This window comes from Poecilia mexicana, unplaced genomic scaffold, assembly GCF_051168715.1.
Source record: "Poecilia mexicana isolate PSO_F unplaced genomic scaffold, ASM5116871v1 scaffold_2, whole genome shotgun sequence".
NCBI lineage: Eukaryota > Metazoa > Chordata > Actinopteri > Cyprinodontiformes > Poeciliidae > Poecilia > Poecilia mexicana.
In genome coordinates this window covers 13,453,489-13,478,013 of record NW_028263371.1, presented here as the reverse complement: position 1 = coordinate 13,478,013, position 24,525 = coordinate 13,453,489, and the positions used below count along the sequence as shown (strand labels likewise).

Genomic DNA, 24,525 nt, shown 5'->3' with positions numbered 1-24,525 from the left:
TTTATTAAAAACCCCAGACACATTTACAAATGTAGACAATTGAATACATATTTGAATTAGATAGATGTATCCTGTTACTTTGACTGATAGCCCTTGCAGTAAACCTCAACATGATTCTGCCACCACCATGCTTTACTCCAGACTGATGCTTCAAAAAGAATATTTTAATGTAGGTTCAGAAAAAAAAGGGGGAAAAAAGTCTCTGATGTGGATTTTTTTTTTCTATTTTGCTTGTCTAAAAATGTTTTGGGTCTATTCCTGGCAACAAGGACTTACTTTGAAAACACCTGGGTTTAGACAGGTTCACTCAGCTTTATGTTTGAGTAAAACTTGCTGGTTCTTTGTGGTACTCATGAAATTAAAATGAAGCAGTAGGGAGAAAGGGACAAATAGAAGAAAACGTTTGAGTTTGAACATATTCCACTTCAGAAAATAAAATTTAAAAAAAAATAATTTTGAGATTAATCTCAGAAATTTTCTGGAAAAACATGTAGATTTCAGAAGTTTTTTTTTTTTTTAACTTAAGCTCAGAAAACTTTGAAGTCGCACATTTTTGACTTCTGAGACTCAGAAATTTCCACCTTTTTTCTAGTACATTTTTGACTTTTCAACCTCAGAAAGTTTTAAGTCGTTTTGCTAGAAAATGTATGTTTTTGACAGAAATTTACTCTTTCTTCTATAGTGGCCCTTATATGTGATCTGCTGTTGTTCAGATCACGTCTAGACTTTTATAAAGCAGCAAAAAAAAAAAAAAAAAATTCAGGAAGCTGAGGCTGAGAAGCAAGTCAAAGTTTTAATCGGCAGTCATGTACAGTCCATGTAAAAAAATATCTAAATCCTGCAGGGGAAATCAAAGCTTTTCTCGTAGCTACAACAAAATGAAGCAGGGCAGGTCTGAGACGCGTTGGGCCTTAAAACAGCTTTTTACAGCACAAATAACTTAAGCAGTGAAACATAAGCAGTCATCACATGACACTTTATAACGGTTTATTTTTCGCTTTTATATTTATATATTGTATGTGAATATGTACAAACTGGAAAATATATATATATAAAATAACCTCAAAAAAAAAAAAAAAAAAAAAAAAAGATGCATGGAAGGCTAAAACATCTCATTTTAAAAGAACCTCCCTCCCTCTGGTGGTAAACATGGAACAGTCTCTGAGCTTCTGCTTCGTCTCCTGTAACTCCAGTGGAAACGTGTAGTGATGTACTGATTTAGCGAAACCAGTTGTTGCAACCGTTTTCGACAATGCTTTGGAAACCCAGACCGACTTTACTGTAGTAATTAAAATGGCCAAAATTGGGCTAAGGAAGAGATGGGAGAGGGGTAAGAAGAAACAAAAAAAACATTCTCTGAACGCAAGAGAGACGCCACACATGAATGCACGAGCTAGACTGAGGATCAACAAGTGTCTACACTATCCACCCGGTCAGCAGGCGGAACCCAGGAAAAGGCACAACACACGAGGGATTTCAGTCTTTGGGAGTTCTTCAGGTGGGAAAGAAACTGAGCGTCCGACCGCCTCCCTCCGCCCAGAGGCTGCGCTGATCAGCGAAGGATGAACTCCACGGCGTCCCTGGGATCCGCGCCGAGCCGGTCTCAGGTCACAGTAAGAAAAAAGGCTCTGATGCGTTCGTCACTGCAGCTGGACTCTGTAGGCTCCAATGAGGAGCTTCACCTGAGGAAAGGAGAAAAGTTCCCCACATACGGTCAGCCTCCTGTGTCTGTAATATCAAGAGCTCTATAACTTTGAGGTTTTCTCGTAGTTTTAAATGTCACACTTGTAATACGACATGGCCCAGAGGCTGATTTCACTTAGTCACTTCAAAATGGGTAAGAAAAGAGAACATGCCATTCAAGTAAGGCTACAGCTCATGATTCAATCTTGACACATCTATAGTTGGAGCAGTAATTAAAATACGGACGGACAGACTTATAGCTACCCTTTTCTGTCTAGCACTTTCGCTAACTTTAAAAAATATTTAACATTTTATCTTCCCCTAAATTAATTTTTCCAGATAAATTCTAAAGCAATAATTTACTCGGCTGTCTTGTAAACTTTCAATTGAATAAAGATCGACATCTGTGTCGACGTTTTGGTTATCAACGTTTATATTCATGCTCTTATTTTGAAAGGGAGGATGAACGTATAGGTAGCAGTTTCCTCATGGCCTCTTACTCCGTCTCCCCAGTAACTTGATTTAAAAACAACATACAGGAATAAAATAAAAATTAAATTGACAGTAGAGAATACAATACGTAAGGGCAATACAGAACATGTAAATTATGTAAAAAATTAAATTGGTGCTCAACGGTTGTAGCTTCCCCCAAATACTGAGTATGTAATAGTGCTGTAGCATTAGCTTCTGCTAAATACTGTATTGGTTTAGCATGTTAGCGTTAGATTTGGGAAAATGTCATGTTGGTAATAGCACTTTAGTGTTAGCTTCCGCTAAATAATAATGGTATATCACTTTAGCTTGTGCTAAATAATGCCTTGGCATAGCGCTTTAGTTTAGCTTCTACTAAAAATAGTGTTTTTTTAGCGCTTTAGCATTATCTTCTGCTAAATACAAGCACCTTAGTCATAGCTTCCACTAAATACCATATTTGTGTAGCACTTTAGCGTTAGCGTGCACTAAATACAGTGTTGACGTAGCGATTTAGCAGAACTAGTGTTTATGATTAGTGCCTTAGGGTTAGCACAACTAACTTTTTTTTAAGTATCAGTGCCAACCACTGAATATGAAGCAACAAGAATTGTGACAAAAAAAGGTTGGATAATAAACCAGCTTCTGAAAAATCTGCACAGATTACATTTTTAAAGTGTTAGATAGTGTATAGCATGATTTCCCCATCAGAAAGACATTTTAAGCCGAGTTAAATTTCCCATCTAAATCTACAAAATTAAACATTTGGAGATTTTGAGAGGAAACAAACATGGAAACGAGTAGAATCATCTAATGGCAAACCTCTGCCACCATCTGCAGATTTTTTAAAATTTTTTAACTCTCTGACTGAATGAACTCTGTTCTCTAATTCTGTCTTTGGAGCCTTAAAGGACTGACACGTCTTCTGCTGCCTTCACATCCCCAGAGGTTTGAACTAAAGCTGCAGCTCTTAATGCTTGAGCTGCAACATGGAGAACAAATATCACATGATTCTCCAGGCTCGTCAATAAAACCTTTGCCAGAAGAGAGAGCTGCACTTTGGGGCAGCCAACTAAAACTAACAGCAAAATTCAAGACATGAAACCGCTCCAGGTTAAAATAATAAAGGTCCAATTAAAAGATACGAAGAAACCAAAAACTTCTTGTGTTCTGCTGCATATACAGATGGATTCTTAACCCAGCCTCTGTTTTTCCAACATCTAATGATGCGTTCAGTTTGCCTCGGAAGTCTGGGTTCAGCTCTGGAAATGACGTCATGCCCGTGATGTGTGTGTCTCGCTGCAAGTCGGAAAACCAGTGGGATTTTCTGACTTGTTGTGGTAAAGCACCAGCAAAGCCAGTGGATACTGAAATCTGAGCTGGAATCCTGAGTTTCCCAGTCAGGATTTCAGCTTTAGAGTGGACTCTTGTGACTTTTACAACCGTAAACTTAGAAAAACATCGTCATCTAAAGATTTAGATAAAGTTGGTGCGTCTCTGGCACAGATATCTGCAAATTCTTGAAATAAATTGATGTTTTTAACAACAAAGAAAATTCCTTGCCGTTAATGCAACCTCCTTTAGCCAGAAGGACAGCACTACTATAGTTTCCCACAGCTGCAGCACACAGGAAGTAGGGTTCCCACACACATTTAATGGACAGATCTCAGACATTTGCAAATACAACTTCCTAGACTTCTTAGGCCTTTAGGTTCATTTTAAAAATACTAATTCTAAAGTCCATTATGGGCATGGTTCATACACTTTTCCCACAGTAAAATGAAAACATGCTGCAGGCATTTTCATGGTACGTTTTCAAACTTTTCCAGCACCACAGTTTGGAGAAAGATAAAAAATACAAATGAACTCACTATTACATTATTTTTTACTGTTATTAGTAATGTGTTGTGATAGTATTCCACATTCTACCGCAGGCACAAGGCAAACCGAAACATAAAATGTAATCTTTTGAAATCTCATACACGCGTCTTATTCACCTGGCTGGTATGAGAAAGTTACAAAAAAACAAACAAACAAAAAAAGCTAAAGGAGTTTTCTCACCAAGTTCTCTGGCATTTAGCAAATAGAAATAATTTTGTAAATCTAAATAACCTAAAACAATTTAAGTTTAGTCTGATTTAACTTCACAGTGTGGAAAAAATGTCTTATTATCTTTAAATATATGGTTTAAATGAGTAAAAAAGCCCTTCCAAATTTAGACTTTTAAAGAAACGGTAGACTGGTCTTTATTACACAGTTTAGTTTGAATATGCAGCACTTTCAAGGACTTTACACTGAAATCAAGTACTTTCCAAGCCTTGAAAATGCCTTATTGAAAGTCAAGCATTTTCAAGGATTTCAAGCACCCGTACAGTTCTATATCGATTAACGGAGGATATTTTTAGAGAGAGGGCAATAAGATTTTAATCTGAAGAGAAATGAAAGAGAGAGAGGAAGGAAGGGAGGCAGGCAAGTCACACGGAGGACAAGACACACAGAAAGAAACTATATTCTCTTCCGCTCACACCAACGGACACATTGTGGAGAGTCCACAGAGGACGGTTGGTTTTGTGTCTAACTAACCGTATCTGTACTGATTTGGCCATAAGATGTGGATCATTATCTTGCAGAAAGAACCGGCCGTGTGCTCCAACAAGGTTCCCATGGTGACCGGAAAAGAAACGTCGTTGCAAACTGCCTCCACCCACCCATATTACGGTGATTTTACGGATGATTTTTCACATATGCATCCTTTGTTGTCCACCAGACCCGCCTGGACTCAAAGCTGATCTCAACTTACCAAAACACAAAGTTCTAGTCCAGGTCCAAGTTAGCAAACTCCACATGAAGACAGACGCCGTCACTTCCACACAACAGGTTGCCATGTAGATACTGTATGACTGTTGCTATGGAACATGATGCAGGATATGTCGATATTATCGGTACCGGCAGATAGTAGTCATTTCTTAACATGACTACTACGTACATGTCTGATAAATAAAACTGAGCCGATATCAACAACAGATATTTATTTCCATCTTGTTGTTTGTTTCTGAAGGGGGAGGAAGTTGTTCATGTGGTATTTGTTTGGTCATGTGACGGTGATAACTAATATTACTAAATCTCTTGCTACACTATGCAAACACTCAGTCAGCACCGAGGAAGTTTCACTTACCTTTCCAGGTTAAATGCTTGAATTGGCTTCACAAGCAGGGCTATCTGCTGCCAAAAGGTTAGTTAAATATATGAAATAAAATCGATAAATATCAGTTATTGGTCATAACGGCAACACCAATCCTCCATTTTACTGCATTTTGACAGATTTCACATGAAGGAACTCTAGATGTGTGGCTCATTCTGCCTCTGATGAATGAGGCACAATGAAGCAGGTATGGCGTGGTGAGAGTCTAGAGGTTTTCACTGGTGTTGGTGTAAATTTGTCACCTTGGCTGTTGGTGCTTCAGCGAGACGGATGAAGAGTTTGTTGATCCCTGGAATCGGGCTGAAGGAATAGATGAAGTGACTATCCTGAAATGTTGAAGAGATACAAACAGGACAAAAAGAAAGCCGATTACTACACAGTATAAAAGCTTATGGAAAGAAGCAATTTCTTAGAAAGATTAAATTGGGTATATTTCCATAAACCGACCAAATACGTTTGGAAATAAATCTGTTCAGTAGGTTACTAGTTTTATGAAATCAGTTTGAATAGATTTAGCTGTGATCCATTCAACAATTTCTCAAAGATGATCGAGAAAGTATTTTTAATCCTGATTACTCTTTTATCTGATTCTATTTCTACACAATTCTTAGTTTGCTTGTCTAAAAGGTCAAATCTATACAATGAAAGCTTTTCTTTGAGTGAGTTCTTCTAAATGTTGCAGTGTAAACTGAGCGCTTTAAAATAAACACAAACGATGTAAGTTGACTAGTTATGTGCAAGTGGATCGTTTTTGTGAATTTATTGAATAGTGTCTTTGTGAGACAAATTAAAAAAAAACATCAGGGGTGCACCAACTACAGTTTTTTGGCCAATCACAGGTTAAAAAAATAATAAATCGATTTACAGTTTGTTTTTGTTTTTTTGAGAAGTTGTTAATTATAGGGACAAAGTTGCTCAGTTGGCAATACCGGGGTGACTATTGTCAACAAGGAATGTGCAGATGTGACCTTTGTGGATCGAGATAAAATCATTTCCACATGCAAGTGCTGGCCGATCGCCGATCTTCCAAAATTAAGAAAATCTGTAGTTATCACACAGACCGCAATAGGTTTGTTTTCCAATTCCCTGCTGTTTTCACACTTTAACCAGTCAGTTTCTTTTAAATCCGGTTCAATCGGCCTCACAATAAAATAAACAGCAGAATCTGCACCGACCAGGAAAATAGGCAGCTGGAACTTGTCGTTGAGCACCACAGCATGAACACTGCAGGGCCCGCAGAGCCTGGCTATGATCTCATTCAGGAAGTTGGCGTGAAAGATGAAGAGCAGAATGCCTGAACCTGGAGTAGAACGAAAAAAAGAAAAAAAAAGAAAAGAAAAACAGAAAAGAAGAAAGATTTGAAGTCTACATCAAAAGCAAAATGACAGCGCCTGAACTCAGGTAAACTCGGCTGGAGCTTTGTTTTATAAACAGATTTGTTATACCAGCCGTAACAGAAACCACTGGAAGTCTAAGGACATCAAGATCTTTGATGCACATATATAATGTGCCGTAGAAAAATACTCATACAGGCTGTTTCTTTTAGATGCAAATTTAAGATAATCTTTTTTTTTTTTTTTTAATTAGTCTCCCTCAGTGCTGAATTAAAAAATGTGACCATTATATGAAAGAGGCAGTATTATGTGCTTTCCAGACATATCATGACATTATGTAGAACAATAAAGTAACTATGTTTCATTCAGAAGTTGTAAAAATGCCATATCTATGACTTCAAAAGATATTTTACTTCCTGATTTAACACCTTGAAATTGGGCCTATGTCTCTTTAAAAACTCCTGGTCTTTCTGAAACTCCGCCTTCAGAAAGACATCACAAAATGGCTTCTCTATTGAGCCTTTAACATTTTTTTATGTTGCATTGAGAAGTAGCTGCTATAATGAGCTCAGCACAATGAACAGTCCCACCACGTGTTTGCTAATTGCTGTTGACTAGTCTGAAGGAGCTGAGTGGGGGAGGAGCTTCATCCTCAAAGGCGGAGCTAAGTCCAACCAGGCGTTTTACACAGTTGAATGGTTGCCATGGGAGATTAGAGGATTTCTCAAACATGCATGAAAGAGTCCAGGCAACACTCTCCAGGTATGGTTTTGTTTAGGGAATGACATTATAACATGATATAAAGGTCAAAAAAGTTGATTTTACATAACACTGCCCATTTAATAAAACAAATAAAAAATAATTTCACCTTCTGGTTGTGGCTGCGCCTTGTAGAGAAACTCCATGGAAAAGTCGGGTCCCTCACAAAGCCTGTGGCAAGCCAGAGGGAACACCCGCTCCAAAACCACCAGCCGGGACTCAAAGTACGCCCGGATGGTGTCCTCTGCCACACTGGACAGCCTGAAGGACAGAAACACAAACAAAAAGTCAGTTTGAATGAGATGTGACATGTATCAAACAGATAACTCCATCCTATAATGCAGGATGACTTTAAAGACTCAATAATGTTAATATTTTTCAAAAATGTTCCTCTAGAATCAGGTTTTCTTAAAGACTATAAATGCAAATAAATAAATAAATAAATGTAAATAAAGAAGAGCGATCATGAAACCTGAAAGTGGCACTTACTTGTTGATGTGGTCCTTGACGAGGTCGCACACCATCAGGTTGTTGCTGAAATTGGCGAAATACAAAGCCGTGTTCTTGTGCTTTGACAGGATGTTGCAGTCTGCTCCGTACTCCAGCAGGAGGCGCACTATGTCAGCATTCCCTCTTTTGCAGGCCTGAAAAGTGGAGAGAAGAGATCAGGTTCCTCTGATTCATTTGGATAAGAGGTCTGAAGGTCAAGTAAATCTAAATCAATTGTGTTATTGCCAACATTAATAAGCAATTTTTTAAATTAATGCTATGAAAATGTATTTGAAAGTTACATTAAATGTTTTCATAATTAAAAGGGATACATTTTCGATATTTAAACTATGATATTCTCTGACAATATAGTCAGAAATTTCTCAGAAGAAAATCTCAACTGTTTTAGATTATAAAGTAATTTGCTACACGAAATGCCAAAATGCTCTGAAATTGAAGTAGTAAATGTAGAAGATGTGAATATATATATGTAATCCAGGCACTATTTTGCCATTGTGCCTCTGCACAAAATGACATTGTGAGAACTGAGATTTGGGATATTCTGCTCACTTTCATCAGTGCGGTTTCTCCTCCCAGCGTTTGAGCGTTGACGTAGGAACCGGCCTCCAGCAGCATAGCAACAGTCGTCAAAAAGTTCTGGCAGGAAAGACAGATAAAGTTGTGAGATTTTGTCTGTCCAGGATTCCAAAGATAATTAAAAGTTTTTTTGTTTTTGTTTTGTTGACCCATCTTGTGTGATGGATACCTTTTCAGCGGCGTGCATCAACGCCGTGGTGCCGTTCTTCTGTCTGGCGTTGACCCTCACTCCCTTCCTTATTAGCAGCCTGAGGATGTCGTCCTGCCCCCCCGCTGCAGCCAGCATGCACAGGGACATGCCACTCACGTCCTGTGGACAAACGGGAACAAATGACGACGGCTTTAAAACACAGAATTGACGAAATGACAAAAGTAGGAGTTTGTACTGAACAAAAGTAAAATGGAGAAAAATTCTTAAAATGAAAACCAATTTTAAACTATTTTTACACTGCACCAGATACACAAGTACATCAATTTAAATCTAAATATTATGACAAATAAATAAATATGGAAGCACCATAAATGCTAAAGTTAACTAAAACACACAACTCCAAATTGCACCAATATCCATTTTCTGACTTTTTAGATTTGTTTAATTGGCTAAATTAGAATGAATGTGAGTGTTCATCTCATCGAAAAACCTAAATTGTGAATCAACGCAGGTTGCAAAATATATGTCATGCAAAAACAAACGTTAGGGTAAAAAAAAAAAAAATCCCTTCCAAGAATCTGCTTTTTTTCACAAAACACTTACAGTGTCAAGCCCAGTTTTTTTATTAGAAGTGATAAGTTCCTTACAGTAAAACATTAACTGAAGCTACATACAAGTAAACAGGATAAACAAGCAACAAGTGTTTTTTTTACAGTAACATTGCATACAAACAAAAGCTTCCACAAAGCTATTCACGTAAAAAAAAAAGAAAACAGAAATAATAATAAATTCTTGCCACACCATAAAGCTCCACATCCTACCAACCGTTGCTACTTCAAAGCTCCCCTTCAGCCAAACTGAAACATCGGACAGTGACTCTAATGACTTTGGTATGAGAACGTGAACACAGGCTCAACTTAGGTTCACTAGCAGCTACTAAGGCTAGAAAAAACCCTCTGTAACAGGCGTGTAATGCTTAGATCTTAGAAGAAAGTTCTCTCTTCACCTTAGTGAGAACAAAAATGACCTTCATGATGTTTTTAATTTTAAAAAAGTATCTACACAACACAATCTATATAGCATACGCTATGTTGAATGTACAAAGGAAAATAAATAAAGTTTGTACTGAACTGCAACAACAAAATTCACCTTCTTTCTTGCTGTTTTTTTTTTTATTTTTTAGCACAAGCAATAGGAGTCAATACTCAACCAAACTAACTTCCACATATTGGGAAATTAAACTTTTCAGCCGCTTTCTGTCAGGCACATTGATAACATCAATCCAAAAGTATTTAAAACATCTTTTTTCTGCAAAAAACCCCAAAACAAAATAAGAAAATCTTACTGTCTAGATCAAAATTTGCATAATTGATGTGATCTTAGGTGGACAGAAGAATTAAAACAAAATACACCACAGTAAGGCAGCTGGATCTTAGCAAGCACAGATTAATGGTAAACATCCAGTAACTCAAAGTAGTGTCAATCAAGCACAATAAAATAATAAAATGTTGTAAACAGTCGCTTTTTAGTGTTACAAAGTATTTTGTAATACAAATGGGTACAAAGAAAAACTACTGTAACTAATCAATAATAACATGACCCTCTTTAAAATCCGCTAAAGAACTGTCCATGTCTTAGTGAAAAGTGTACAAGACAGGTTCTATGCTATAGTGTTACAAGAAAGTTGATAAAAACCTACCTACAGTATCGGCTACTGGCTGAAGACATGATATAGTAATGATACACAACAAGGTACAGCTCTCACATTAGCTGGGTTGAATGCAAGGATTCTCGAAAAGGTTTTCTGTTAAATAAAAATACATAAAATGCTACTAAAACAGTACAACAGGAAACAAAAAGGACCTCAATGCAAGCCAATTCTCAGTCAGAAATCACTCTTCAAAAATATTTAAGAGTTGGATCCTTTGGATATTCAGTCACTGGATTTACTGAATAAAGTGAAAAATGTCTCAAGCTGCAAATCCTTGTCCAATAAAATTCACATTCCACCCCAATGTACAAACTGATATGCATTACGGATGAGTAACAAAACACTAGTAGTGAGCTTATCATATTGAAAAATCTTCTTAACCCGAGGCAGGTTACAGAACAATCATTCTTTCTTTCCCACATCTGGGGATATACATGCAACAAAGAAGCTTGTTTCACTGGATTTTGAAAACATAAGGACATTTAAAAAAAAAAAAAAAAAAACCTAAATCTAACCGGTAGAACGGCAGGACTGTCTGAAAATGCAAGAATAAACATAAAACAACAAGTGAGATCACGGCAAACATACATTACGGACGACACAAATTTAGCTTTTTTCCCCTTCTTTCCCACCCCAATCAGACTGAGGTTAAAGCCACAGACCTCTCATGTCCTCACATTGTTTTTGTGCAAGTCTAGTCAAATTATTTACAGGGAAAGATACACAGGACCATCCCACTCATTGCTCGAAGTCTGAGTCTCTGGTTTCGGTGGTCTGTCCTGTTTGGAAGCAACTGCATGACCTCTTCTTTTGAGTGACTGAATAGAGTTATGTACAAAATATTTCACTTCCCTCCATGTTCTGGTGTTCAGTGCCGGTTCGGCAGCTAAACATCTATCGCATTCCTTTTTCCCCGGCACCTTCGCCAGCTGACAAAAGTCTCCAAATTGCCGCCTCACTGCTGCCTGCTCCTCCTCGCTCCATAAACGCTTGTTTCTTTTTTGAGGCTTCACGCCCGGAGGGGCTCGTTTTTTCACAGAAGACACCGGTGCACTTTCCTGTACCACCGGCGCACTTTCAGAAACGGCATGTTCGTGGATTGAAGGAACAACCTGCGCAGATGCGTGGACCCTCGTAGGGCTGGTGTGGTAGGGCGGGGTACTTGAATGGTCAAGAGGAGAGAACGAAGACATGACAGGCCTACTTCTGTCATTTAGCGTGGAGAATGCAGAAATCACTGGTGCACTCAGAGTATTCAACTGTGTATATGTAGGAACCATTGAAGTACATGGGGTATTAAAATGCGTATAGGAAGGAATCAGCGGTGAGTTTGTAGCTTCCAGTGGGGTATACACGGATGAATGCAACATACCTGTAGTATTCTGTCCATAAAAAGACGACATGGACAGGCTGTGGTTGTTCTCTGATGCATATACAGAAGACACTAAGGTATTTGCAGTGTGGTGTGGGGTAAACGTAGGAACCACTTGAGTATCTGTGGCGTTTAGTGGTGTGAAGTTTGACACCAATGGCTGATTCGTGTGGATCATATTAGTATTTGAAGAACAAAATGGCGTGTAACTAGCATTAATCTCCTGGGAGAACGGTGATGGTTCCCTTATGTTTGCCGAAGGTGGCATTGTCATACAACAGTTCAAGCTACTTTCTTGCAAGTGATCTGGATTCACGGTCGTCATCGTACAAACACTCGTCTCCTCCATTTCGGACTTTACGGTTTGGTCTGGAGTTTTGGAACTCTTTGTACTCAAAACGTCTTTAATCCCATCAGACCTCAGCTGGTTATTTCTCCTACGCATTGTTTGCAATGTGTTGTGGACATAGTTTTTAACGTCCGTCCAAGACCTTCCTCCAAGATCTGGCTCAGCTGCTATGCAGGCATTGCATGCTTTCTTGCCTGGAACCTTCATCCTCGTGATGAATTCATTCAAGTAGCGTTTGACAGCCATCTGTTCCTTCTCACTCCAGGGCCTTCTTTTTAAAAGCTGCTTTGGTCGAGTTCCTAAAAAAACACAAGATTATAAGGAATTATTTATTTATTTTTTTAAAAAAGAGGAAAAATATTTTCATTTAATAAAAAAAATAGAAACCTCACAGGTATTCAACTGTTTTAGCTGTAAGCCTGAATGCAAAAGATTCCAAATGCATGTTGATATATCTGGACTGTGTTGTGCGCAAACAACTTAAAAGTTCAATGTTCTCCTTTTTAGAAAAATTTGATCTGAATGATCCTAATTTTTACCTGACAATCTTGAATTGAATACAGGTTGTTCTACTATTATAAGGTATCTCTCTTTTCAGGGCTGAACAAAAAAATGTAATGGGCATTCTTCAGAAATACAGAAAAAGACACATCATTTTCCCTCAAAGGTAAGAAGTTGGTGACTGGTGTGTGTGAGTGTTTTTGAGAGCTTGTACAGGTGTGGTTCTGCTATTACAAATAGTCTGTTTTGCAGGAACCCGATATTGTAAACATGAGCCTCCTGTTTTAAATCAAACTTAAATGTTGTTTTAACTTAATATAAACTAAAGATACTCTAATCAATTTTTTTGTCACCATGGCACAAATTTAGAAATTAAAGCAGAATAGATTAATGTACATTCAAGAGGGAACAAATCATACGTACCATCTTTTGTAGTGCTTGACCGACTTGTTGGCATTGTTTTATCCATCTTCAGCAGTTCTTTGCTGATTTCCTCCAGCAGTGTTGCATTTTGAGAAAGGCTGTGACATTCTTGGCTGCTCCTTCCCAACATCTTTGCTACTTGGTCCAGTTCCTGTTCAGTGAGGCTCATCAGCTGCCAGCAGGTGGAAATCTGCTCTCTTCCAGATGAGGACAGAAGTGCTTCTGAATTTTTAACGCCACACTCAACTGCAGCTCTTCGAAAACAATCCAATCCTCTTATGAAAGAGGGCCCCTCTGTCCTTGCAAACAGGTACGGGTTAGTTTTGGAGACGCCTGCTTGCTCTCTGTTCTCAACAAGCAAGTCAATTGATGAAACCATCCTGTCTGTTAACAGAACCAGCATGTTCCGTCCATACTGGCCTTCAAGTTCCAGTCTTGTTAAACTGGAACGAAGTTCCAGTTCCAGCTTTGTGCTTTTTCTAACTTGATCTGCAGAGAGAATACATGTTCCTTCACTCCTCCTCTGAGAGTACGTCTTCAGAAGAAGCCTTCCAATATTTCCCACTCTTCCCCTGTTAAAAAGACAGACGTTTGCCAGCGTGGCTTCACCTAGCTTCTTCCATGTCGACATGCTGGCGTTGTCTTTTAAGTCCTTCCTTGCTTCTTCCTCTTCTCCTGTAATAAATCTGTGGAGTTTTATCAAATCTTCAGTCACAGTTGATTTGTCGACATCCACTTTTTTGGTTTCTTGCTTTAAAGAGCAGACAAGTGCTTTGCGAGAAAAACACTCGGCCCATTTCGTGTCAAGTAGTTCGATGAATTTTTTCAATTCGCCCTCCGTTTCGCTGTCCTCCGTCATGCGACTTTCTCCAAATGCTATCTCTGCTGCGCGCTTTAGAGAGTAGCCAATCTTTGAAACAAGGGAAATCGTTTTAAACTTACTAGAAGTTGGATCGAAGCCACTAACTTTTTTGACCCCCTCAACAGCTAATTCAAACTTGGATGGTAGACATATTTCGTGAAGGAACTTCACAGTCTTGTCCAGCTCATTCACAGCAAGAACAAACCTACCCAACTCTCTCATCTTCTGTGCAATGTAGGCAAACTGAGACTTATCATGATCATACTTGACAGACAACGTATTGCCGTATTTACAAATAAGTGGGTCCAACTGGATATGTCTTGAAATGTCATCTTGATGCATGATTTGAATGATTTCTTTGCAGCTTCCAGTTAAGAACTCCGACATTGGAAGTAGATCGGAGACAGAATTGCAACTGTTGGATCGGTTTGTCTTTTCGGAAGATTTGTGCTCTGCCTTTCCAATCTTACACGTCCGCTCATGCCTCCATAAATCAGTTTTGCGATAAAATGCAAGACAGTGCTGGCAGGGCAAGAAGTCACGCACAGATACAGCTGGTTTCTTCAGCTGCTTCTTAGTCGCAATTTCTCCCTCGCCACACTTCTCATAAATTGCTTTATGGCGAATCTGGTCCAGCATGGTCTGTCTTACTTTGGAACCCTTGGGAAAGTGCATGGCATGGGCTACATCTGGTTCTTCTGCATGCTTACTTTCCAAGTGCCTTACGATTTGAGTAAAATAACTTTCGCAAAACACGCACAAGTGTTTCTTGTAAGCTTCCTTTTTTTCTTTAACTACGATGATGGGTTTTGTTTCGGCCACTTGCTTGCGGGTCCGTAGACTTGATCGCGTCGGTAACGTGACCTCGGCTGTTTTTCTCCTTCGAAGGCATTGTGTTTTAGCCGTCTCTTCTCCGTCAGACTTTGTAAGTGTTTGATCCAAACCATCAACGTTTTCCAACACTGCACCGTCCGTGTGCTCATCCGAGTCATTCCCTTCTTGGGCAGCTTTAATTTTGCTTGCTTTGTGCTTTTGTCGAGTTCCGTCGTCTACCTGCTTTAACCTCTTGTCTGCGTTTTTTGTTAAGTCTAAATTAACAGTGTTCATAGTCATTTGGGTTAATAATACACCGTTTGTGTCATCTGAGATCTTCTGTTCCTCTTCTCGACTTTTCTGTGCGACTGAAGTTTTACATAATTTATTCTTGGATTGAGTTTTATTGCTTCCGCCCCGTAGTTTACGTTTCTTCGCTGTTAATTTCTCAGCGTTTGTGCTAGCTTGGAAGCTTGAAATTCTACTGTCACTCTGAGGACCATCCATATGTTGTGGGATATTCTCCTTTGCTGCTGCCTCTTTATTTCTTTTAGCTTCAATCAAGTTCCTCTCTCCTTCATATGATCTCTTCTCATCAATAGTACTTGCCTGCAAAAAAAGAGTAAATGTAAGACTTATTGCCAAATCAGATCCCATAAATATTTGAATTGAATGAAAAATATGTTTTAGATATAACTAATTAAAGGGAAAAAGGAAGAGGCTGAGGGGTTTTCTGAATTTTGGCAAATATGATGGTGACTTTGTTAGTTCTGATATTAATTTTGGAATTCTGCTGCCCATCTTCCAATGCTCCTCTACTCTTTTAACACTTGCACCTTGGCAATGCCCCATTAGGTCTCAGGCTCAGTCAAACAGAGCTCAAAGTGATTGCTTTTTAACCCAACATCTGCACCAACAACCCAAATCTTTAGTACAAAAACCACATGTGACCCATTTAAGAACATTTAATGGCTTTATTGGATCAAGCAGAGCTTTAACATAAATGTCTAAGCAAGTCAGGATGGGGGTGTCAGATGAAATGCTACATGAAGTGAACAAAAATGTGCACTCATGCTAAATCCGCATGCATGGTTTACGACAAAAAAAATGATTTAAGTTTGAATACCAGCGTTACAAAATAAACTGGTAATTTACCAAAGTGTGTCACTGATGTGGCCATAGCAGCTAACAGTGCATGAACTGGCTCTTTAGGGTAACAAAACAATAGGAACACTTTAGGAGCGTCCTGCCAGTCACATTTACGCTCATATTTTAGCTAAGTTTTTCTTTTTAAATATTCTTAATCAAATAAAATACAAATAAAAAAAAATAAAGTTAATGAAGACAATATGACATGTTTTGAAATCATATCTACAGTATGTACCTGCTTGAAAATGGATCTTCCTGTCCAGGTACTTTGTGTGTCGTCTTCCTCTTGCTTGTTCACTGTAAAGGAAGGCAACACTCGTCTCAAATTTGCAGTCGCAGAACAAACATTTTAAATGTATTGCAATTTAAAAAAACATGGTAAATAATTCTAATTTTAATTAAATGCCCATTAAATATTTATACAAGTCGCAAACCTTCACAGTCTCCTTAAAACAGCTTAATAAAACAACTTGATAACTGAGAAATGTAATATACATTTTTTTTGGTATTACGCTTTACTGCGTAAGCTAGTTCCTAACAATAGCTAGCAATAAAAACAGGGTGCTGGATTAAACATATACATTTCTTAAACATTAAGCCAATTCAGGTTTAAATTATATGTTCTTTTAATAAAAACATAAAATCTTGGTTGACTGTGCTAAAGAACATGCAATCCAGTAAAGGAATTACATTTTACAATATGGACAATCTTACAACCTTACTAGAGAATACATACAAGTTAAAAGATATGAAATATTGTCCTACCTGATTCTGTAGCGGAGGCAAAGTTGCTTTGAAGATGAAGCAAATATCTTGAGAGGATGTTTCTTTTTTTAGGAGGCATGAAGAAATCAAGTCTGGTTGTTGACCTTCAGATGCAGTTTGAAAAATCTCTCCTATCAACTACAGGCCGTACTGGTGCTAGCTACCATGTTCCTTAGAATATGATGAGAAACAAACACCATGTGGCAGAAAGAGACCCGAGTAAACAGATTCTCCCTACACAGAACTCAAATTCATAACAAAAGTAAAAATCCCTGACTTAAAGAGAGTATAAAAAGTATTCACCCCATTTGATATTTGACCCTTTTTATTGATTTTACTTATCATTCATCCACAAAATCTTGCTTTTTTTGACAAATCTGTTTTTACAACAAAAAAAAAAACCTTGTCAAAGTGAAAACTGTCCAAAGACACATATACTAAACACTGAATTGCGGAGTGAATATTTAAGCAATCACTTACTTTATGTGAAATGTTTGTATTTAATTGTTTTGTAATCTTTCCAAAAAAAAAAGCCAAACTTTGTCGATGATTGATTTTTTTAAAAGCAATAAAAGTTTGAGACTACCAAGGTGGTGAACACTTTTTATAAATACTGTATGAAAAATACTTTGCTCACACAGAACTGGACCAACATTTGAACAAACCACCAAACTATTTGCATTACTAACCGTGTCTTTGGCTCACTGCTTGGGGTAATATTTCCTCTGAATGTTTTTAATGCCTTGTTAAGTCATTTACAGGATGCTCAAGTGTTTATCTTTAACAGCGTATAAACATGACTTTAATTCTCACACATTCACACGGGGCAACCAAGGTGCAAGCTGGGAAATGTGATTCTGATTTGAAATTTTGGAACCACAAAAGGAACAAATCCAAATACAGAATTAAGTTAAGCAGGAAAATGATATGTATAGAAGAACCAAATGAATACCTCTTGTTCCAGATTGTAGTCCTCTTTGGAGTTGAGTGCCAATTTAACAGCCATGTAATCGCCGCTTTTCACAGCGTCTCGCAGTTCACCTGTCAGACACGAGGCAGAGCAGAGCAGTGTTTAAAGAAAGGAAAATTTGCTTTAGGATTCTTTTAGACAGAAAATATGTTTTACTGAGGTACGATTATTATTCATTGACTTATTAAATACGTGGAAAGCTACAAACATATTTTGATTCTGAAGATTTGTAGTCGGTTTTTAAATGTTGATGTTGCTGTGATTTAATCTTTGTTCTGCTGGAGTGGGCAGTCTGTGTTATAACAATACAAAATACAGAGAGGACTTTCTGGATCAGATGGCAGGAAAACAGTTTGTTGAGGGGAAACAGCCATCAAGGCAGATGGAAGAAGATGGAAGTCTAAGTCGTCAGGAATCTGAAAGACTCAAAGAAAAAAAGAGGGAGCGCCAGGTGCAGTAAAAACCTCCTTCCATCTGCAAAGCCGTATGCAGGAGTCGTGGCGAAGAGAGGTGATGTTCGCTGACTGCGAATCGTCATTACTTTTTCTTGCGGCAATATAAATAGTGTAAATAGTTATAGTGACATAAACATTTGTGTGCTCTGTTTTCTTTCATTCTTGTTGATTCTCATTTATTTTGGCAATATGACAATTGGTGTTTAGAGTTTGTTTCTGAGAGAAAGGACACAAAAATTCTTCATTAGAGTAAAATATTCTTGTTAGATTTCTCAGAAAATGTGACAAAAATGACTCGTATAAGTTATAATAGTTTTGACTGGTGAATAATGGTAAAATCTGAACGCACAACTGAACTTTGTCTATCAAATTAAAAATAATTATTGTAATAAGGCTTGAAAAACATTGTTTAGCTAAAGAAAAAAAGTTAGTTGTAAACTTACAAGGTGAATTGATTCTGACTTGAACCCAGCAGTCAAAATGGCTGCTGGTGGCCTCTCTAGTCGTGACAGTAAATTGATCGACAGTTTATCCTGTTCCTATTGTTGGTGTGCTACTGAAAGTCCTAAACAGATGGATGTTTGCGCGTGTAGTGTGAAAAATATTTAAAACATTCACAGCACTTTTGAAAAGTATGGAAGAAATACAAAATCTCGAGTGTTAGTAGTGTTTTCTAGTGAGGTAAAAAAAACCTCCTGCAGAAAATCTGATGATTAATCATAATCCCAGGTTAACTGGAAGCCAAAATCACAATAATCTTATACTTCTATCAAAACTTCTTCCTTAAACTGATTTATTCATTGAAGAAAACAGATGTGCTGTTTACTGAGTAAAGGAAAACACTCACTGGGTGACAACGGTGGACCTGACAAGATCTCATCCTCTCCGTTCAAATGCTTCTGAAAGTTATCTAGTGTCATCCAGTCCAGGTTGAGGTCCATTCCCAGGCTCAAAGTGGCTTGACCTCTCTCTGTACATCACAGAACAGGAAGACCATCAGCATCCAAGCAGCTTAAACTGCTGAGGCAGGGCATGTGAGATCTGAGCCCAAAGAAACCGGCCTTACCAGATTTATCGTTGCCCTCTGGTGGTTCCTGGTTCTCATCACATGAAATGAAGAGTCTGGGCTCGCTGTCGTCTCTCCTCTTCCTCCTGTCGTCGGCCGAACTCCTCCTCTCCCAAGATGGCCGCAGGGCCTCGTCTGCCCTCTCCTTTCGCTCTCGGGAGTCGTCTGCTGGCCGCGGTTTCCCCGTGGATTCCTCTTCCCTTTCGTCGCTGTCCAGGCTGAAGCCGTGACTCTGGCTGGCTCTGGGGACTGAACGTCGGGGGCCGGAGATAAGAAATGAGTTTCCTTTTAAAGGTAAAGGCATCGGCTGTTTCAGAAGTTTCTACAAACATTTCCATGTGTGTTTGGGGTCGTAACCCTGTTCGGTTCTCAGCGTCTTACTGTTGATTTAGGTGAATCCATCCCGTTTCTTCCCTTATTCAACCCATTTGTGCAATGCACCAGTGACGGAGGCATTTGAACGTCTGTGTTCAGAACGGATCTGGTTCTAACAGGTGTTTATTGCAGGTGGAGACGCCTCAAAATCACAGTTCAAATCTGGCCTTAAAACCTAAAATGAGCGATTGGATTCCAGTTGTGCAAGAAAAAAAAAACTAAATAAATCACATTCTTTAGAGCTGAAGCGATTAATTGGATCAATCAATTATTGAAATAAATGTCAACTAATTTAGTGGACGATTAATAGATTTAGCAATCAATTAATTGTTAGCATACAGAAACCCCAAAAAAATGCCACTTGCTGAAAAAAAAACAAAAAAACAACATATTTAAGGACTAATTAAGCCGAAAGTTTATTATAAATAAGTTATTTATAAGTAGCAATTAAGTTAAAAACACTTATATCTGTCAATAAATTTTAAATGGCAGTTCTTGCCCCTATATATATATATAAAAAAAGAATGGTATGTTATAGCATTTTAGGTAATAAAATGTTAATTTTGTCTTTCTTTTAAATATTATGTGCATCTTTTAATATATTTCTAATATTTTAGATTTGTAGAATGCACAATTTTGTTTATCCGATTGATTAATTGTGATAATTGAAAGTGTTTCCTCCCTCCCTCTTTGTTCATTAGCTTTGTTAGCTTTTCATATTACAAAATGAAAAGCTAACATAATTACCAGTGCAGAAACATGTCAACCAAAAGTCCGTAGCTTCACTGTTTGTTTGTTTTGTGTTTAATAATTTAAAAAGAAAAAACAGATAGAGGTTAGGGAAAATGCAGAAGTGTGAAAAATCCTCACACTTCTGTTTTTGTTTTTTTAAGCTTTTACCTCCATTAAGGAACATTTGTCACCTGTACAGAAAAATCTTTTAGAAAAACAAATCTGAATCAGCAGATCGTACTACAGAGAAAGAATCCCACAGATCTTTTTCTCGGTCATGGAAAAGCCTGATCAGTGCCAGTTCTGGTCCGACAATAATAGAAAAAGCTGTTTGGTAGAAAAGCTAAAAGAAACTCTTTATGCTAACCCACTAGCTAACTTTCTGTTCAAGCCTCTAGAGTTTAGATAATTCTTAATTCCAACATTTCAAAGCACTGCATTGGTCAAGCCCAACGTTTTACGAGAGGTTTTTGATGTGTGTGTGTGTGTGTGCGTGCGCGTGCAGCAGCAGCTTTACCGTCCGACTGCTTCGTCCGCTCGGTCCTCTCCGGCTCTGCTTTCTGAGACGGAGACTCTTTGGTCGGCTTGGGGATCTTCTCGATCTTTCCTATCAACTTATAATCGACAAACAAAGAAAAACATAATAAATGAATCTCTGAAGAATGTTAGAACATTTGTAATTGGATCACGACTTCCCGTCTGAACGTGAAGGACGGTCGAGGTCTGTACCTTGGTGGGTTTGCTGCTGCTCTTCTCTGTGGCAGGCGGTGGCCTGCGGGGGGCCCGGTCCTTGGCCTCGCAGTTCAACAGGAACTTTTCGAAGAGATTCGTGGAGCCGCTGGCGTCTTTCTGTCCCAGCGCCTCCTCTTTAGTCGCCTCTTCCTCTTTGACCTTGCTGGTAGCCATGGCGGCGGAGGAGGAAGAGGATGATGAAGAGGACGTAGAGGAAGAAGGGGCTTTCTGCGGTGCGGCGGGCGTGCCGTCGCCCCCTTTGCTCTTGGCCTTTTTGTGCAGGCTGGAGTTGTCGCTGGAGTCTGACTGGAGAGCGCCGTCCTCTTTGCTTTTCGAACTCTGACTCTTGGGTTTTTGGAGGCTGCCGTCGGGTTTCTTGCTCTTTTTCTCGCTGATGAGGTCCTTGATGCCCTGCAGCTTCACCTCCCACTTGCCCTTCTTTTGCTTGATCTTATCTTCCAGATTGAGCTTCTGTGCCGGCTTGGCGGCGGCCTCCGCCGAGCCCGAGTCCTCCACCTGCGACTCGGACGGCCCGTCGCTCAGATCCTCCTCCACCGGCGCGGCGGCCTCGTCGTCAGAGCTCTCCACTTTCCACTCTTTTTTCACCTTCTTCTTCTTCCCCCCCTCCTCTGTCTTGATTTTCTTATGCTTCCCTCCATCCTTTCCCTTCTCCTTCTTTTGCTTTTTGGAAGACGGCGCTCCGTCCTCCTCCTCCTCGTCAGAGTCGGCGTAGCGCTTCTTGGGCTCGACCTTCGCCTCCTTTGGGGGAGAGGGCGGGGTCGGGGGAGCCTCCTCCTCTTCGTCGTCATCCGTTTCCGGAGCGGGGAGCGGCTTCGGCTCGTCTCGGCGTTTGTCCTTCTTTTTCTTCTTCTTCTCCTTTGGAGGGGGTTCCTCCTCTTCTTCCTCCCGGATCCTCTTCTTCTTCTTCTTCTTTTTGACGGGGGCCTCTGTCGGGCGTTCTTTGTCGCTGTCGCTCTCCGAGTCAGCGTCGAACACGTCGCTCTTTATAGGCAAAAGTTTTTGCTGAACAGAAAAGGACATCGTCATCAAATTTTTTCTTTTTTTTAAAAAAAAACCAAAACAACATATATTAACCTGCTGTCTTAAGAGTCTTACCACAGGTTTCTTGGACTCAGCCTCCTTCTTGGCTTTCAGCTCGGCCTGGTGCCTCTTAAACGCCAGCAGGACTTCATGGCAGTCCTCTAAATGGGCTTCGGGTTCCCAGGTGTCGTCGTCAGAGCAGTAATTCTTCCAGCGGACCCTGTAAAGCACTTCGCCCTGAAGACAAGCAGAGGAGCCGTTAGATCAAATATCACTCTTCATATCGGCAGGGTGCTGAGCTGCCGGTATGAACTCTACTAGATAAAGCACTGGGGGAAAGGCCATCTAAGTGGTTGAATATAATAATCGGCAGGAAGTTTTATGTATGCTGTCTGAAAATTTACAGCGTACCGTCCCAATGCTCCTTTGCAGTTGGAATGCTGCACACATTGATGAAGACTGTGATCCGATACGTTGATTTATTTTTGATCAGAATATCGTTTTAGAGCTTAAACAGGCTGACTAAAGAACTGAAAGTCAATTTCACTTCAGCCAATTGGGAAAATTTGCATGAATGAATAAAAATTTAGATAGAATTTTTTTTTTGTCAGACATCAATGTTTTCATATTGTGAAATTGTGATACACGTTTTGGGCAACGCTGCATCAGTTTCACTTGGTTGTACTTTAGATTTTGATGCAAATTTGTCTTCTTTTTTTTTGTCTATCTGTATTGTCAAAAAAAAAAAATGCTACATGTAAAGCATGGATACAGCAACAGGTTGAATGGTTTCCACTGTTTGGCTTTGACCAATTATAGGCTGATCAAATACTGGGGAAAAAAAACCATTTAGTTAAATGCATCAAAACTAAGAACTACCACCCTTTTCATTACATAAATGCATCAATCGACAGGTGTACTTTGACACCCTAAATTTGTAAAATAAAATAAAAAAATGTAAATGCAAGACATATACACATTAATGCATCTTCTCTTTGGGCTTTTTCCTTCAGAGGTTGCCATGGTGATATACTACATACTCTTGTAATTCCTATATTTTCTTTTGGATGGAGACCTGCTACCTGTACTAGTTTTCCCCCTCAATTTAATAGGCTTTAGGCAAAAATAACAACAATGACATAAAAAAAACCAGAATCAGCAGATCAGACCTCAAATGATAAAGGGTGCAGCTGTAAGAAACAGTGCAGCTCCATTTAAAATGATCACGTTTTAAGCAGTTTATGACAACTATTCCATTTAAACTAAATTATCTAAAGAAAAACTGATGTAAATGTTTTTTTCTTAACTGTGGAATTATTTTGTCAGAAAGCAAGACTTTGCAAAGACCGGTGCGAGTTGAATGATTGTCTTGAATATACTTTTTGGGTATTAATGTCACTCTCGGTTATGGCCCATTAGGTGGCTGTTTTGTTTGGCAATCTGACCAAACCTCCGAGGAAGCATCATTCACAACCACACACGCACTTAACCATTTGACCAGTTTAGTTACTGAAACAGTAAATGTGACAAACGCACATTTGGGAAAGATTCGTTCACTAAAATATCAAACGGAAAACTAGTTTCCAACGCTTTTGCTGCAAAAGCATCAACTATGTTTCGTCGCTACTCGCAGCAATCCTGTTTGCCGAGTAAATCTGCATTAGACGGTATATACCGCGCTTACTTTAGGTAAAGACCAGTTTAAGCAGTAATTTCTGCTAAAATGATAACATGCTAGCTGGCTTTAGTACACTCGCATGGACAGACTTCAGTAACCATTAAGGTTTGCAGAGAACCAGTTACACCAGTGCATTTTCTGCACGGTGATTGGGGTTATTATTCGTGTCTTTTGTGTTTTTTAAGGATTTAGAGTTGCGGCTGTGCAGCAGCAGCCATGATGAAAACATTTGCCTGCCCTTGGCCTCAGCAGGGGAGAAGCAAGCGGACATCATGGGAGAAGTTGTGCAGGGAATCGGTGCGATGTACTGGAGCAGCAGCGAGTCATAGTAGAAATGCACTACTAGCATACGTTTAAGTGACTTGCACGCTATTAATTGCATCGAAAATTACGTGAAGTGCATTTTGGCAAAGGGGTTTATTCTCACGAGGACACTGCGTCGTCAAAGTGGGAAAGAAAAAAAAAATACCAGCCATGTTTGCCCCGCTAGCCGGGAAGCTAGTTAGCCGTTAGCTTTACCTCTTCCACCCGCATGTCAATTATTCTTTCCACTTCGTATACATCTTCTTCTTCGTCTTGTTCGCTTTCAGTCGGTTCTACCTTCTCGGCCTCAGACGCCATGGCTGCTGGGTTGGATGCTATTTTATGAAGAACAGCGCTATTTCAGACTGGTGGTTCAGGCCGCCGTGCTGAGGTAGGACGGTGGCGCACCTTCGCGGCAGAGTCCGCTCGGGTTGTGCTGCTTCAGCTCGGACTGAGTGCAGACAATCAACCGCCTCCTGCTCTCAGTGAGGCGTTCAAGTCACCCCTCCTCCTGTAGGAAAGACTGGATACTGTATGGAGTC

The 24,525-nt window shown here is 39.3% G+C and overlaps 1 protein-coding gene across 2 annotated transcripts; it reads right to left on the bottom strand.

Moving 5' to 3' along the window:
- Nucleotides 1-774: 774 nt before the first annotated feature.
- On the bottom strand, nt 775-24,504 carry mphosph8 (M-phase phosphoprotein 8). Of its 2 annotated transcripts, XM_015007984.2 has the most exons (14): nt 24,200-24,488; nt 22,078-22,239; nt 20,959-21,984; nt 20,747-20,843; nt 19,123-19,371; nt 18,904-19,026; nt 17,584-17,672; nt 8,705-8,845; nt 8,509-8,595; nt 7,939-8,093; nt 7,559-7,710; nt 6,532-6,656; nt 5,599-5,682; nt 775-1,682 (listed from the first exon to the last, which is right to left on the bottom strand). In XM_015007984.2, exons 1-14 carry the CDS (start codon nt 24,299-24,301, stop codon nt 1,641-1,643), a joined length of 2,634 nt encoding a protein of 877 aa, XP_014863470.2. In that variant the 5' UTR covers nt 24,302-24,488; the 3' UTR covers nt 775-1,640. The 2 variants fall into 2 exon arrangements, with proteins under 2 accessions (XP_014863470.2, XP_014863468.2); XM_015007982.2 differs by lacking the exons at nt 775-1,682; nt 5,599-5,682; nt 6,532-6,656; ... (2 more) ...; nt 8,509-8,595; nt 8,705-8,845 and adding exons at nt 9,201-12,417; nt 13,043-15,326 and having other exon boundaries at nt 24,200-24,504.
- Between the last annotated feature and the right edge of the window lie 21 nt (nt 24,505-24,525).

What these genes read in the sequence shown, in the direction of transcription:
- mphosph8 (XM_015007982.2), bottom strand. Translation starts at nt 24,301, where the DNA reads ATGGCGTCTGAGGCCGAGAAGGTAGAACCGACTGAAAGCGAACAAGAC. An exon ending in AGGTCCACCGTTGTCACCCA is followed by an intron (nt 17,673 to 18,903) that starts GTGAGTGTTTTC and finishes CGTGTCTGACAG; the next exon opens with GTGAACTGCGAGACGCTGTG. An exon ending in ACTACAATCTGGAACAAGAG is followed by an intron (nt 15,327 to 17,583) that starts GTATTCATTTGG and finishes CTTTTTTTGCAG; the next exon opens with GCAAGTACTATTGATGAGAA.